At 37.7% G+C, this 17,071-nt stretch overlaps 1 protein-coding gene across 1 annotated transcript in view; it reads left to right on the top strand.

Moving 5' to 3' along the window:
- Window positions 1-17,071, top strand: part of MEI4 (meiotic double-stranded break formation protein 4) — a 189,156-nt gene that overhangs the window by 108,255 nt on the left and 63,830 nt on the right. The window contains exon 4 of the mRNA XM_066361358.1: window positions 10,754-10,885. Within this exon, the coding sequence (XP_066217455.1) occupies window positions 10,754-10,885 (132 nt within the window). The remainder of the gene's footprint in view (window positions 1-10,753; window positions 10,886-17,071) is intronic.

The following is a 17,071-nucleotide window of genomic DNA, read 5'->3' as shown; positions in this document are numbered from 1 at the left end:
CCATGACATTTGTTGAATAGATTGAAAAAATGAGACTAGAAAAATCTCCTTCCTTTGAGAATTTTAAATGTGTGAAGATTTTCCAGGAGACTTTAAGTTGTAGAAACCCACTAGTCAAAACCACCAGAATATATATCTATCATCAAAGTTAGATGTATTCAGCTTTCTACAGCTTACCTCCAGAGAATGTTAGTAGTATTGCAGTAAAGGGGATTTGGGAGGTATTTTTATGTAAGGTTGGGGCTTGTACTACATGACTCTAAAGAGAGATTAGAGCTTGGGAAGCAATTCTAGATTTGAATACTCTCAACAAACTTGGGGAAGTTCAACAAAAGGCTGTCTCAGTAATTTTTGTTTAGGAGTGAGAAAGAACAAAAAGATTCCAAGATTCATTGGTAAAAAAACAACAATTATGCAAAAGGAGAAATTGTTAGTCATTTTACAACTATGCTATGACCTGGCTACATCCTACTAGAAAATTCCTTATGTTTTTTTTAAGAATCTTACAATATCTGATTGGCATCTGGGTTTATTCTTGCTTTCTAAAAGTGTAATCCTATTCTTCTGTCTGTCCATCCATCCATCTCATGAGGATTGTGACCTAAGGAACTATGCCAAACAGTGAGAGTTTACTTCCTTCTACTCTTTAGCCCCACATAACTAAAGGTAGGCCAGATTTGCTCCAATAGTGGTACTTTTTTTTTTTTACTTTTTAACTGACATACAACATAATTTAACTCGATTATGTTGTATACCCATCACCGAAAGTCAAATCACTTTCCGTCACTTTATATTTGTGCCACTTTACACCCTTAACCCAATCCCCTTCACCCTCCCCCTCCCCCAAATCCCCTGTTCCATTATTCTGTGTGTCTATTTTTCTGCCAATGCCATGCTGTTTTGATTATCATGTCTCTGTAGTATAATTTGAAATCAGATAGTGTTATACCTCCGGCTTCATTCTTTTTCCTCAGGATTAATTTGGTTATTTGGGGTTTTTTTAAGATTACATACAAACCTAGTGATTTTTTATTCCATTTCTTTAAAAAATTACATTGGAATTTTGATGAAAATGGCACTAAATTTGTATATTTCTTTAGGTAATATGGCCATTTTAACTATGTTTATCCTTCCTATCCATGAACATGGAATATTTGTCCATTTCATTGTGTCTTTCAATTTCCTTTATTAATGCTTTGTAGTTTTTAGTATATAGAAAGTACTGGAGTATCTGCACATTCTCTGATACCCTAATTTTTGTGAGCAGTGTATTTCTCATTTTCAATTGCTTTTGTCTAATAGCTGAGTTTTTGGAGAACCAAATTTATTTGGTGTTTAAGAGATGGTGGTTTATTTTCAGTTTATTTGGTCACTTTTTATTATTAGCCCATGTTTATCTAAATTTTTTTTTTTTTTTTTTTTTTTTTTTTTTTTTTTTTTTTTTTTCTGAAGCTGGAAACAGGGAGAGACAGTCAGACAGACTCCCGCATGCGCCCAACCGGGATCCACCCGGCACGCCCACCATGGGGCGACGCTCTGCCCACCAGGGGGCGATGCTCTGCCCATCCTGGGCGTCGCCATGTTGCGACCCTCCTGGGTGTCGCCATGTTGCGACCAGAGCCACTCTAGCACCTGGGGCAGAGGCCACAGAGCCATCCCCAGCGCCCGGGCCATCTTTGCTCCAATGGAGCCTTGGCTGCGGGAGGGGAAGAGAGAGACAGAGAGGAAGGCGCGGCGGAGGGGTGGAGAAGCAAATGGGCGCTTCTCCTATGTGCCCTGGCCGGGAATCGAACCCGGGTCCTCCGCACGCTAGGCCGACGCTCTACCGCTGAGCCAACCGGCCAGGGCTATTTATCTAAATTTTAACTGTCGATCATCTCAAGAATTAAATTGGAGGTGGTTTCCTCAAAAATGGTTTTATAATGGTGTCCACAGTGAATTCTACCTATTACACAATTTAAATAAGAATGCCATTCTGTCCCAAAATCTTTATATCTACAATTGGATAACCACATGTAGAAAATGAAATTGGATCCTTATCTTACACTACTCGCAAAAATTAACTTGAAATGAATTAATGACTTAAGCATAAGAACTGATACTGTGAAACTCCTAGAAGAAAGCAAAGGGATTGTCCCTCTGACACTGGTTCTGGCAGTGTGTTTTTGGCTATAACACTAAAAGCACAAGCAACAGAAGCAAAATTTAACAGGTTGGACTCCATCAACCAAAAAGATTTCTGCACTTCAGAAATATACAAAAAAGAAGAAGAAGAAGAAGAAGAAGAAGAAGAAGAAGAAGAAGGAGGAGGAGGAGGAGGAGGAGGAGGAGGAGGAGGAGGAGGAGGAGGAGGAGGAAGAAAGAAGAAGAAGAAAGAAGAAGAAGAAGAAGAAGAAGAAGAAGAAGAAGAAGAAGAAGAAGAAAGAAGAGAAGAAGAAGAAGAAGAAGAAGAAGAAGAAGAAGAAGAAGAAGAAGAAGAAGAAGAAAGAAGAAAGAGAAGGAAGAAGAGAAGAAGAGGAAGAAGAGGAAGAGGAAGAAGAGGAAGAAGAAGAAGAAGAAGGAGAAGAAGGAGAAGAAGGAGAAGAAGGAGAAGAAGAAGAAAAGAAGAGAAGAAGAAGAAATTAGCTTACTTTCTCTGCTTGTGGTTTTCTGGAATATTCAATAGTATAAGTTTGAACTACAGAGCCAATGTAGATATGCCTATCTCTGCACATCCTTAAAGGTGACTATTACTAGTCCTACAACTGTTGTTATTATTATTATACTAATTTGGAAGTTTCTTTTGCTGGTAGTTAGATGTTTCCCAACCTACTTCTTCTTACTACTTTTAGTCGTTTAGGTTTTATCCAAGGAATCTTAAGCTCTCTCCCACTTTGGAGCAGCCCAGGCCTTAGTTGAAAATTCTATACTGCTAATACTGTTTACCAACAAGGCAACCCCAGCTGATTCACTCCTGAAAGGCCCTTGTCTGATTTCATCTTATTTTTCTTTATTCTCTCTTCTTCTTTTGGCCTCTGATCTATGTTTGTTAAGAATTTAGCAATTTATTAGAATATATTGCTTTATCTATTGTTAAGATAAATTGTTAAGAGTATTGAAATAAGGCAGAAGATTAGTTGATTGTCCTCTCCATGACATAACAGGGCATTATCTAACAGGCTACTCAAGGATTATTTAATGTCTGGGAATGTATTTTGCCAGAGCCCTGAGTCTATGAAGTTCCATATTAACCTATGGATATCTATCTGGCATAGATGTGTATGATTTGTGTAGAGTAAAAAAGATAAGCTCTACTAGACACAGTCATTTGTATTAAATAAAACCTCTCAGATCTTAAAAAAAAAGAAAAAATCCAGAAGTATGGTAGGGGTTTATTCTGTAAGGTATTAACCAGTTTTATATCTAACCTAAAAATCTGATTCCAGTATTCTTTTATAAAATCAATACTCAATTCCTAAAATGTTCTTTGAGTTCATTAATAATATAAGTATCTCTAATAATTAATACTAAAATGTCCATAATAAATGTAAATATTGGCATGTATTCACTCTAAATTATAATGGAAGTCATGTTTGTAACTTTTTGAAAAGTATCCTTTTCCATTAGTATCAAGCTGGATGGCATTTTTATAGCTTTTTAAGGTAATCTTAAGCAAAAATACTTACTGAAGCAAAAGTAATCTTACTTTATTCTTCATTGAATTAAGTGATATCTCTGTCATGGGCACACAGACAGTACTAAATAAGTATTTGGTATAAAGAATGAATGATATACCACTCACAAAAATGAACTCAAATGGCTTAAAGACTTAAATGTAAGACCTGAAATTATGAAAATTCTAGAATAAAACATAGGAATAAAGCTTCTTGACAGGGGTTTTGGTAATAATGTTTTAGATATGGCACCTAAAAGACAAGCAACAAAATAAAAAATCAAGCGGGACTGCAACAACTAAAAAGTTCCTGCACAGCATACGAAACCAACAACAAAGTGAAAGACAATCTACGGAATGGGAAAAAATATTTGCAAGCTATACATCTGATAAGAGGTTAATATTCAAAATAACTCATACAACTCAATAGAAAATAATAATCATAATAGTAGTAGTAATAATAATAACAACTGGCCTTGGCCAGTTTGCTCAGTGGTAGTGTGTCAGCCTGGCATGTCTATGTCTCAAGTTTGATTCCAGGTCAGGGCACACATGAGAAGTGAGCACTTCTCCACCCCTCCCTTTTTTTTCTCTCTTTCTTTCTCTCTCTCTTTTCTTCCCATAGCCATGGCTTCATTGATTTGAGTGCTTTGGCCAGCCTGGGCACAGAACATGGCTCTGTGGAGCCTCTGCAACAGGCACTAGAAATAGTTGCAAGAATGGCTGCAGATGGGCAGAGCAGCAGCCCCAGATCCAAGTTGCTGGGAACCAGTCAGGGTACATGTGGGAGTCTGTTTATCTCCCCTTTTTTCACTTGGGAAAAAATAATAATAATAACCCAGGATACCAAGATGGCAACAGAGTAAGCAGACACAGAGACTCCTAGCTCACATCACCAAACTGGATTACAAATTAATTTAGGAACAATCAGCATGAAAAACCAACTTTGGACTGGAAGAACAGGTCTGAAAAACCAAGGAGCAAAGAAGAGCCACACCAAGCCTGGTAGGGAGCACCAAGGCACGGTGGGGCTCCCCTGCTTCCAAGAGCTAAGGGGGGTGGTAAGGCTGAGAGCCCAGAAGGGCTCTCATTCCAAGGAGAAGAGCAGAAAATATCTCCCACAGCCACTTGCCTGGGGACCTGGGAACGAGGTGTGCTGAGAGGGCTGGCTTATCTTCCAAAAGGAAAGTGGGGAGAGAGAGACAGATGGTGATAGGCAGAGGAATGCATAGGATGACCTGAGAAGCTGACTTATCCAGTGCGGAGGCAGCCATAGCTGGGGGAGGGGTTGATCTTTCCACACAGCACAAGCCTAAAGTGGCTCCGGGTGACCCACCTCCAGAAGCTCTCCAGCTCAAATCAGCACAACAAAACACAGCTGAAAACAGAGAGTGGGGAGGAGGGGCAGTAACTCAGGTATCCATGGAGATCTGAGATACACCTCCCCCTACTGAAGCGAAGAAAGCATCCCCCCCGCCCTCCTCTGCCCCTCCCAGAGAAGCTGGCAGATCACACCTTCAGAGTCTCAGGTTACACCCACCAAATTGCTGGATAGTTTCAAATAAGCCCCCTGCTGAGATCAGTGAACAAGATTACCACAGAGTTAAGAAAACTGAGAAGAAAACAAACAAAGCAAGACTTCAAAGTGGCTCTACTAGAAAAGCCAAATATGACAGCGGATTACAAACAACAGCTGATGCCAACCCAAAAAGACCTAGAAATAACAAAAATGAAAATTGGAGGCAGACAACATCAACCCTAGACTTAGCCAGCTCTACAAAAAATGCATCCAAATGAGCAGGGTATACACAGACAAAATGGTTGTCACAGAGCTCTCTTAGAGTTTCCTCAGATTTTTTCAGCCCCTCTTTTTCTTGCTGCTCTGCTTCCATGTTTTCATTTATCTTGTCTTCTAAATCACTGATTTGATTCTCTGCTTCATCAAGCAGACAGAGAAGTGCAATCCAAATGAATCAACAAGAGAAACCTCCAGAAAATGAACTGAGTGAGGTGGAAATAAGCAAACTACAGTATGCAGAGTTTAAAATAATGATTATTAGAATGCTGAAAGATCTTAGAACAAGGGATGGACACAATGAACAAATAAATAAAAAGCATCAGAAAGGACATTGAAATAATGAAGAACCAGTCAGAAATGACAAATACAATATCAGAAATGAAAAGTACACTAGAAGCAATTAAAAGCAGGCTTGAAGTTAAACCTGAAGGGAAGGGGAGGAGCTGTTGAGAAGGGGGCAAAGGAGATGTTGAGGGTAATACAGGAAGGGAGGATGCATTTGGAGAAACACTGGAATCTATGTAAACACAAGAAATTAAATAAAAAAGTGTTATTTATTATAGAATATGTGAAGAATATAGAGAACTTTGAAAAGAAAATAAAAACTACCTATTCTTCCAACACTCAAGAGATAATAATAATAACCCAATTAAAAATGGGCAAAGGAGCTGAATAGACATTTCTTCAAACAAGGTATATGAAAGACTAAAAGGTACATGAAAAGCTGTTCAACATCCCAAGTCATTAGGGAAATGTAAATTAAAACCCCAATGAGATATCACCTCAGATCTGTTAGGATGGCCATCATCAAAAAGACAAAAGATAAATGCTGGAGTCAATGTGGAGGATAAGGAAATTCTTAGACACTGTTGGTTGAACTCTCATTGCTATAGCCACTAAGGAAAACAGTACAGAGGATCCTCAAAAACCTTCAAATAAAATATCAAATTATCCAGCAATTCCATTGCTGAGTATTTATCTGGAGAAAATAAAAATACTAACTCGGAAAGATGTCTGCACTGCCATGTTCATAACAGTATTACTTATAATAGGAAAGGCATGGAAACAACTTGAGTGTCCATTGATATGTGAATAGATCAAGAAGCTGTGGTGTGATATACGCTGAAATGTTTCAGCCATAAGAAAATGAGGAAATTCTACCATTTGTGAAAACACGGATGGACCTTGAAGGCATTATGCTAAATTAAATAAGTCAAATAGAGAAAGACAAATACTATGTGATCTCACTTATATGTGGAATGTACAAAACGGTAATAACAAAATTCATATTTTGTGTCTTGCTCCCTATTTGGCAGTTATGGGAACCGAGTTTCTGTCTTATTTCCCTCTGCTTGGTTCCCTACTTTGTCAGCCTTTGTGACTTCTTACTATCTATCTGTTCAAAACTGAGATCCTGCTGTCCACAGTAAATAATGGGTCTTCAAACATGACATCTTGCCAGATCATCGTTTCTTGTGTTGTACTTGCTTGCCAGGGTGCCTGTTACCTCTTGCTGTTCTGACAAGGGCTGTACTTTGGGAAGGATGAGATTACAGGAAGAACTCCACTAAACCACTAGACCACCCAGATAGCATCTTGTTGCTTCTGCCAGGTTTAAGAATTGAACAAAAGGAGGAAGCCTTTGAAGAGCTGCATGATGAGGGAGAACCATACCACCTCTGCCACAATCCGCACCAACAGAATGCCGGCCCTGTGCCCTGCTTCTCTTCTTCCCTAACGCACTTCTAAATCAGGGTCTCAAATGGCTAGTTCTCATTGGCAGAATGCAAATTATACCCAAAATCTTAACTGCAGGGGAATCTGGGAAAAGTTATTTTGAGCTCTCCAGTCCCTGAAATACAGAAAGAATGTGCTAGATCTGATAAAGATGGCATTGGTGTTGAGCGAGTCCTTTTATGGTTTCCACCACAGTAGCCTCACCTATAATGTTATTGTAAGCCCTGTCCTCCTCGTCAGCTTCTTTCAAAATGTCCACTGTATTGCCAAAGGCCAAGTGTCAATTAAGATGTAAGGAAGAAGAAAGGCAATTTTTATAAGTGTTCACAGAATTATAAGTTACCTAATGGTTATATATTTAGTTTTTACTCTCATATGAACTGTAGTCATATGAGGGAGACAATAGTTCAGAGCTATATTATGGAAAATCTCTTTGATGAAATTTTTCTTCTCAGCAATGTTCTCAATGTTTCTAAATCTAGAAAAATAGATTTTATTTCTAGTATTTAACTTTTTAAGAGTCAGTGAATTAACCTTGCCTGACCAAGCAGTGACGCAGCAGATAGAGTGTTGGCCTGGGATGCTGAGAACCCAGGGTCAAAACCTGAGGTCGCTGGCCTGCAGGCTGGCACATCTGGCTTGAGTGTGGGATCAATAGACATGATGCCATGGTTGCTGGATTGAGCCCAAAGCTTGCTGGCTTGAACAAGGGGTCACTGGCTCAGATGGAGTCCCCTGGTCAAGGCACTTATGAGAAAGCAATGAATGTACAACTAAGGTGCTGCAATTATGAGTTGATGCTTCTCATTTCTCTCCCATCCTTTATGTTTGTCCCTGTCTCTCTCTTTCTCTAAAAAAAAAAAAAAAAAAAAGAGTCAGTGAATGAAGCTTATTCAACCTTCAGTGCTTTTACATTGTGTAATAACTTTTAACATATATTGAACACTTACTGGATGCCTAGCACTATGTTAACCATTTTAATTGTCTAACTTAATATGCACAACAATTTTAGGGAGTCAGTGCTACCACAATCACCATTTGCAAATGTGGAAGCAGAGACCAAAGTTCAATATGTTGCTAGTACAAGTCAGTAAGCAGTGGAGCTGGGTTTTGACTCGGGCAGTATTAGTATTGGGCTTCAGAGTCTGCAAACCTCAGTCACCAAAGTCCCTTTTATTTTATTCTGAACATTTTCTTCATTTAGTTTATACCAAATCACTGATTCAAAAGAAGATATTTACTCCCATATTTATTGCAGCATTGTTTACAATAACCAAGATCTGGAAACAGCCCAAGTGTCCGTTAGTGGACAAGAAGGTTAAAAACTGTGGCATATATATACACAATGGAATACTATGCAGCTGTGAAAAAGAAGGAAATCTTACCTTTTGCAAAGGCATGGATGGACCTGGAGATTATTATGCTAAGTGAAATAAACCAGGCAGAGAAAGACAAATATATGATCTCACTTATATGTGGAATCTAATGAACAAAGTGAACTGAGGAACAGATTAGAGGTAGAGGTGGGATCACAGGAAGCAGAGGGACAGATGTCAGAGGGAAGGGGGATTAAGGTTTGGGATCAGAGAAGGTGAAGGGATTAATGAAATTATATATACTTAACACATAGATACAGCTAACAGGACAGCAAATCGCAGAGGGAAGAGGGGAAGGAGTTAGGGGTGGGGGGCAAAAAGGGTGTGTGGACACGGGGATGCGGGGATGGGGAGTGAGGGTGTTATATTGAGTGGACACTTGAATCCATGTTAACACAATAAATTAAAATTAATAAAAAACATAGTAATAACAATGAAAAAAAATATATATATGCTTAAAAATACTTAAATAGGAACAATAAAAGAGGTACACAAAACTAGATTATAAGAAAGTTTTAAAATATTAGTGAAAAAATATTAAATAATACCTGACAAAATCAATAAAACTGTTATTTAAAAAAAAGAAATACTGAGAAAAGAAATAAGTAAACATTTAAAGCATTATCAATATACCCAACAGAAGTTTTTTAGAGCTTAGATAAGAGTCCTCTGTTTCAGATACAAACAAAAATGTGAAAAATCTGAAATATAATTAGCATTGGAGAGTTACAAAGGATGTGAATCTTAGCCAATTACATATTTATGAAATAAGGTAAATAACAATGATTTCTATGGTAATATATTGATATGGCTTTATTATTGATAATTATTGATAAATCGATTTAAAAACATTAATAGTTATGCATGTACAAAAATATAAAAATTGCTTTGAACTCTATTCACTTTCATATCATCATTGATTAACTTTTAAAGTTAAAATACATCATTAAAATGTCAATTTGAGAAATATCTACATCATGTGTTTACCCTAAAGGACATGGGTGACATGTTTCATATGGCATTATTTATTTAGTGTTAAATAAGTCCTTTAAATATTTTATATGTAAATGCAATATCTCAATATGCTTTTAAGCTCATATAGAACCATCACAAGGTATATTTTGTTTTGGGTTTTGAGAGTTTCCTTGAAACCTCCCTTTTCCTAGATATGTTAAAGGATATATTTAATATATTTCCAGCCTTGAGTTTAATGTGATTAATCATCAAATGGCCTTTCTTCTAATAATTTCATGTGAAATAGTTTATTGTCTCCCACTGTCCTTTTAATTAATTAATGCAGAGTACTTTTGTTACCTCTAGATGAAAATTTAGAGCCCCTCATTTTTTTCTCCTCACTCTATAGTGCCTAGTTTTTTTGTGTGTGTTTTTGTTTTTGTTTTAATGTGAGAATAGGGGAGGTAGAGAGACAGACTCCTGCATGAGCCGCAACCGGGATCCACCTGGCAGCCCCCGTCCAGAGCTGATGCTCAAATCAACCAAGCTATCCTTAGTGCCCTGGGCCAATGCTCGAACCAGTCAAGCCACTGGCTGTGAAGAGGGGAAGAGAGAAAGAAAGGGGAGGGGAAGGGAAGCAGATAGTCATTCTCATGTGTGCCCCTGTCTGCGGATCAAACCTGGGACATCCACACGCCAGGCTGATGCTCTATTCACTGAGCAAACTTGCCTAATGTGCCTAGTTTTTGATTGTGCAGATGGAGAAGTCCCTCCCACCTATTGATTTCCAGCACGGAGATAGGATTCATAGTACACTAATAGCTCTCCCCAACATCTCGAAACTTCTCTCCCTCTTTTCCTGTAGCTATCTACATCTATGAATATCTATGCATCTACATCTAGTGGCTACAGGCTTAATAGTCTTGTTTTTTCAACTCTTTATTCTGTGTGTAGTCTATCATCTAAATGATTGCATCATCTTTTGATACTTCAGCTAAAATTCTCATTTTAGCAGCTTGTCGTACAATTCAAAATATTAACTGCTATATAAAATTTTATGACTTATATAATTTATCTATTTCATAATTTTGCTTGAGACTGACCCAGAATCATGTTGACACTTTTTGTATGTCCCACATCATGGAGCTTAGTAGTGAAGTCTTAGAAAAATGCCCATAAAATATATTTTTACCTGAATTGATTAAAAAATAGAAAATTACTCATTTTTATCTTCAGTTTCAGGTACAGCATTATGTCTCTCGGAGTCTGGTAACCCTGGGAAGTTGCAGCTTGTTGAGAAAATCTGTAATATCTCTGCTTCTATCAGAAGTAAATAGCTTCACCGATGATCTGGATGCCGTCAATCAGGTACTTAAAGCTTGAAACTGTAACTCTCCTTTACTGTTAATACAGCTACAGGCTTTTCTCCCCGTCTCCTCACTTCTCTTCTTGCCAGGCTATTTTAGTTATTATCTTATTTCTAATGTATGTGAATACTATTACTGCCTGCTGAAATTATAGAAAGGTATTTTCAGAAAATGGTTTTCAAAATAATACTATCTTATCATCTGTACTTGTATACATATGAACCAAAGGTACCACTGGTGACAGCAAAGGCATGCCTAGACGAATGGCCTTAAACAAGTAGCATGTTCCTGAAGTAAAGTAGTGAGTGAGAGTGAACGCACAAGGGTGCTAAGTGGACCACACCTCTGACCAGTGGTTCTTTTTCCTAATTGCTTGTGAGAAGCATCCGGCTAACTTTAAATAAATATCTTGTTGCCAAGCCATATACTTTTCATATTAAATGAAGATCTCTGTGATTAAAGCTGTTCAGGTGATTCCAATGTATATGTAAGGTTGAAAACCAGTGCTCTGATCCATTTTAAATGTGCCAAGTCTTACATCACTGCTGACAAATATGTGTAAGGAACAGCAGGCATGCCCATATTTTAATGTTTTTCTTTTCTTCCTCTTCCTATTTTTTTTAGTGAGATGAGGGGAGATAAAGAAACAGACTCCCGCATGCACCCAGATCAGGATCCACCCAGCAAGCCCCATCTGGGGCCAATGCACTGCCCATCTGGGGCCACTTGCAACCAAGCTATTTTTAGTGCCTTAAGTGAGGCTCCACAAAGCCATCCTCAGCACCCAGGGCAAAATGCTCAAACTGATTGAGCCAGGGCTGTGGGAGGTGAAGAGAGACAGAGTGAGAGAAAAAGAGAAGGGGGAGGGGAAGAAGCAGATGGTTACTTCTCCCGTGTGCCCTGACTGGGAATCGAACCCAGGACTTCCATAGGCTAGATCAATGCTCTATCTGAGCCAACCAGCCAGGGCCCCATATTTTAATCTTGACATTGGTATATTATATATTGATTTTGTTACTCATTTAATATTGCTGTTTCTATGGTAGAATTAAGTACAAATACTGGGTAAAGAGGAAAAAAAATTAATAAAAACAAATATATAATTTCAAGTATCTTTTAAGCAAGTTTTTACATCTGTGCTCTTTATATTTAATGACATGTTCTAAAAATACAATATAATCTAATTGAATTTAGTCAATGACATAGTATATCATCAAGTCAGCAATTTTTTCAAGTGACTAATAAGTGGTAAACTCTCTTACTGATCTCAAGAATGTAAAAGTCAATTTATGAAACAAATAAGACCCATTTCCTAATTAAAAAAAAAAGAAAGCAAAATGTTAGAATACACAGTGCTGTTTATAGGAGCTCCAAGATTAAGGAAGTGATCAAGGTAGGTTGCAAGTCTCTGGGAAAGACTTCATGGAAAAGGAACAACTTGAAAAATGGCTTTGAGTTGAAAAGGATAAGATAATAGGATCTAGAAACACTGGGTGTTTTTGTAAAAATGTGTAGCCAGGATTCTGAGGAAACAGGTGAGGTTATGTCATTTAAAATCAGAAAGTAATATGAGAGATTAGTTTGATCAAGTGAGAATATTTATGTGAAGAATAAGTACAGAAAGAAATTTTTATTTATATGCTCTCATTTAATTTTCACAAAACTTTATGAAGTAGTTATATTTTCCTCCTAGTTTATAGATAAATCAAACCTTAGAGCAGGTAAGCCATTTGTCCAAGATTGCAGAAAGAACACATGCTAAAGACATAACTCAAACCCTGGCCATCTGATTATTATGCCTCTAAGAATAACAAGAACAATAACTACTTTTCTGCTGGTAATATGCATTAATATGCTTTACATGAATTGTTCTATCAATTCTTCTATTAATCCTTCAAAATGTTAGTATTGTTGTTTAAAGGCAAGGAAACTATTAATAGGCATTTTTAATAGTAGACAATAGAAGGCCCTGGCCGGTTGGCTCAGCGGTAGAGCGTCGGCCTGGCGTGCGGGGGACCCAGGTTTGATTCCCGGCCAGGGCACATAGGAGAAGCGCCCATTTGCTTCTCCACCCCCACTCCCTCCTTCCTCTCTATCTCTCTCTTCCCCTCCCGCAGCCAAGGCTCCATTGGAGCAAAGATGGCCCTGGCGCTGGGGATGGCTCCTTGGCCTCTGCCCCAGGCGCTAGAGTGGCTCTGGAGGCAGAGCGACGCCCCGGAGGGGCAGAGCATCGCCCCCTGGTGGGCAGAGCGTGGCCCCTGGTGGGCGTGCCGGGTGGATCCCGGTCGGGCGCATGCAGGAGTCTGTCTGACTGTCTCTCCCCGTTTCCAGCTTCAGAAAAAATACAAAAAAAAAAAAAAGTAGACAATAGAATTCACTGCCCCCAGTTTCTGCCTAAAAGGATGCATGATTAGCTGTGGTATTGTTGGGAGGGCTGAAGAGACTCCAGGCCTCACTTTCATAAGTGGTTCCCATAGCCACACAGAATTTGCTACCAAAGGACTTCTGCCTTTTCCATCACGACCAAGAAGCTGCCTGCTGAATCAAGGAGCTGGTGCTATAGTCAGAGGATCCAGAAAACGGTCTAGAAAACAGTCCAGCCGCAATGTACACCTGTCAAAAGAATGCCCCTACCTGTCTCACTCTGTGATTCATTTTCAACTACAGAGTTTTTGTGAGTACATTCATTTCTGAACCAATGACGTATTCAAAACCTTGGTGGCAGGGAAGTATAGAAAATATAGTTTAATGGTTTTTCAGCTTTTTCACTCTAAAAAGGTGATAGCTTTACTGGTGATGTAGTCAGTCCAAGCTGCCCATCACATAATAAGGCTCAGATATTCAGTAACACTGATAAGAAGTGGAGAACAGAGTAGGGCAAAGGGTGTGAATACAGTGAGGCCATTTATTTGGGACTCTCAATGCAATAAATCTAAAAGGACAATAGAGATAATCACTGGATATAAGAGGTGTTCTCCAAAGAACTCAAGGAAAGATTTAATGTGACAATGTGACATAGAGAGGAGAATCAGTGGAAACATTAATATTGTAAATCTAAGAGACAGGGCAGTGTTATCACTGAGAAGAATTAGGTAAGTGGGAAGAAATGCTTGTTTGTAAACCGAAAAAGTTGAGTTTGGATATACTGATGTTGAGGACATATTGAAGTAATCTAAGTATAAGCAGATGGAAATAATGAAATTAAAACTTAACAGGAAGGAAAGGGTCATACAGTAAAATCTGGGAAATAGCACTATATGCCAATCATTAAATCATAGAAAGAACAGGGACTCAGAAAAGGTAGAATTGGAAAGGCGATATATAAACAAGGAAAAAGACAAGTTGTACTTTTGTATATATGTGAGGTGGCTATTGTAAATGTCAGGCTAAAATGGTTTAACATTTTTGTCAAATATAAATAATATATATTATATATAATGTGGATTTTGTAGAAACTCTATAATAAAAATATAAATAATAAAATCATACTTCACATTTTATGTTTTCTTTATATCTCTTGGACAGAGTTTTTGCTCCCCAAAACTATTTATATCATACACTACTTAGTTTTGTATTCTGCTTTCTCACTAAGAAAATGTGATTTTTTTTTAGTGACTCAGTAGTCTTTTATGATATTCACGTTCCTTAATTTATTTAGTCTATTGTTGGACATACAGGTTATTGCTGTATGCATTTTGACCTCTGATATGAAACAACCATTTCCTAAAATTGATTCATGGAGATGCATTTCAGAAGTTGACTTTATTGAATTAACTGCATTCATCTCTTATTGGTGAATTTTTATCCCAAATTTGCATGTTAAGATGATTTTTTTGAGAAAGTAGATAAAATCTATTTTTTAAAAATAAAATTTCTAAGAACTTCTGACAAATAATTTAAAAAGTCATGAAAATTTACTGTTAAGAGTATCTTCTCCTTTCCAATGTAAACAGCTAAAATTTTGGACAAATATATGAATTAGTGAATTTAAGACAAAAGGTAGTTCAGAATTATGGTTCTAGCTATAGGAGAAACATGATTACCTTGACTTTTGGGTTGGAGGCCCCTTCTGGACTGGTACAGGTGGAGCCCTGCCCAATCATAGGTCCCCCGCATTTGAGGGCTGAGATAGGAGTTCAGGAGCACGTTGATGTAGGTAGAATTTCTGTGTCAGGCCCATCGAGAGAACACTGAAGAGGAAGAGCTCAGGAAATCTGTTTAGAGGTTGAATACTAAGCTGCACATATGGAGGAGGACAATTCTCAAGGCCAAGTGAAGAAAAACTACTCAGGAAAGAGCTACTACAAAGAACCTATGAGCAGAACAGTGGCCAGAGCTCACACAGTGCTTGGGGCAATCCTGACTCTATTCAGTCACATTGGCAAGGCCTGTGAGTATTCAGTAGAGACCCCTTTAGAAGGATACACCTTAGCAGTATGGTGACCGATAGTGCTAGGAGAAAGGCTATGCTAGACAGATTCTAACAAAGCTTATAAACAAGCTTTGAGAGTCACTTGCTGATTCACAGCTATATTAACTTCGTGCTGGAACAGCATAATACAAAAACATCAACAACTTGATATCTTCAGTGTCTAGCATCCATTCAAAAATTACATGTGAAGAAGAAAGTATAACTTATAGGCATGAGGGAAAAAATCAATTAATGAAAATAGAACCAGAAGTGACAGAAATGATGGAATTAACATGCAAGTACCAAAATAGCTATTAGAAATACGTTAAAGGAACATATGAGTAATAAGGGGGAAAGTAAGGAATGTTAACATAAAATTAATATATATTAAAGCTGTTAAACACTATTGTAAACATTTTATACTTTTCCAAGGCTTTTACATATATTTTTTGTTTAAAGTAGGTAACTGGTAACTAGATTTTTAAGGAAATGAGTTTGTATACTCTTATCTAGTCATCCGTTTCCATAGCTTGTGTTTATTTGAATGCTGTTTTCTTGAGTCTTGAAAAATTGTTACATAATGTTGAGGATAAAACTCTCTTAATATCTTGACAAGTATGTATTTTTTAGTCTCCTGCTTGGAGTCTTTTCTTTATAGATTGGTTAAAATTAAGAGTTCATAGGCCCTAGCCTTTGGCTCAGTGGTATAGCATTGGCCTTATGTGTGGATATCCCGGGTTCAATTCCATGTCAGGGCAGACAGGTGACCATCTGCTTCTCTACCCCTTCCCCTTCTCTCTCTTTTTATCTCTCTCTTCTCCCAAAGCCATGGCTTGATAGGTTTGAGCAAGTGGTGAGTTGGCCCTGGCACTGAGTATGCCTCCATGGAGCCTTTACCTCAGGCACTAAATATAGCTCGGTTGCCAAGCAATGGCCCCCATGGGCAGAGTATTGCCTAGTAGGGGGCTTGCAGAGTGGATTCCTGTCTGATGAATGCAGGAGTTTGTTTGTATCCCCTCCTCTCACTTAAATTTTTTTAAAAAATAGTTTGTAGCTATTATTTTTTTGGAGTGACAGAATTTTCTCTTCATGATTATTGGTTTTCTTTATACTTATTTTGAAAATAACTTTGAAAAAAGTGGCTTATACAGGATTCCACAGACTGCTGACATATTTTCTAAAGGCCTGCCTTTGGCTGTTCAAAACTGAGAACAAAACCAAGACATTGAATTTCATTTCTTAAGCATTATGCCATGAGAACACTGTTGGAAAATTTTGTAACTCTTTAAGTGGCTTTCTTCCTGTTTTTGATAGAATTCAAGCAGCTTCTATATTTAGAAAAAGTCAGGCAGTGAACAAATAGTTACAGAACATCCATGGAATGAATATCTCTTAAAAAGCAAAAGACTTGTTTTTAGTAAATTCTGTTTTGTCTGTAAGAATTTTATTAATAAGTTTATAGGTTTTCTAAATATTTAGATGGTATGTGTTTTTCGCAGAATCAGCCTCGTGATATGACATTGCTAAAATTTTATACTGAACACTGGTTTATCAGTATATTTTATTTTCAGATTTTAACAAAAGTAGTCTTTTGTTAATGTGGAAAGGTGACATGGAAAAAGAGGTATGATTGTTTAGTTTATCTTGATATGAATGTTGCAGAATCCTAGCTCCAATTTGGGCCCCATTAACCAACAGTTGCTTTGCGGTGAGGGTAAGTAGGAAGGTGGCAAAGAGAGCATTGTTATGAAGATGCTAAAATTAATAGAAAGTTTT

The sequence above is a fragment of the Saccopteryx leptura genome, chromosome 1, assembly GCF_036850995.1.
Source record: "Saccopteryx leptura isolate mSacLep1 chromosome 1, mSacLep1_pri_phased_curated, whole genome shotgun sequence".
Classification (NCBI taxonomy): domain Eukaryota; kingdom Metazoa; phylum Chordata; class Mammalia; order Chiroptera; family Emballonuridae; genus Saccopteryx; species Saccopteryx leptura.
The sequence above is the reverse complement of the archived record's forward strand: the minus strand, read 5'-3'. Positions and strand labels throughout refer to the sequence as shown.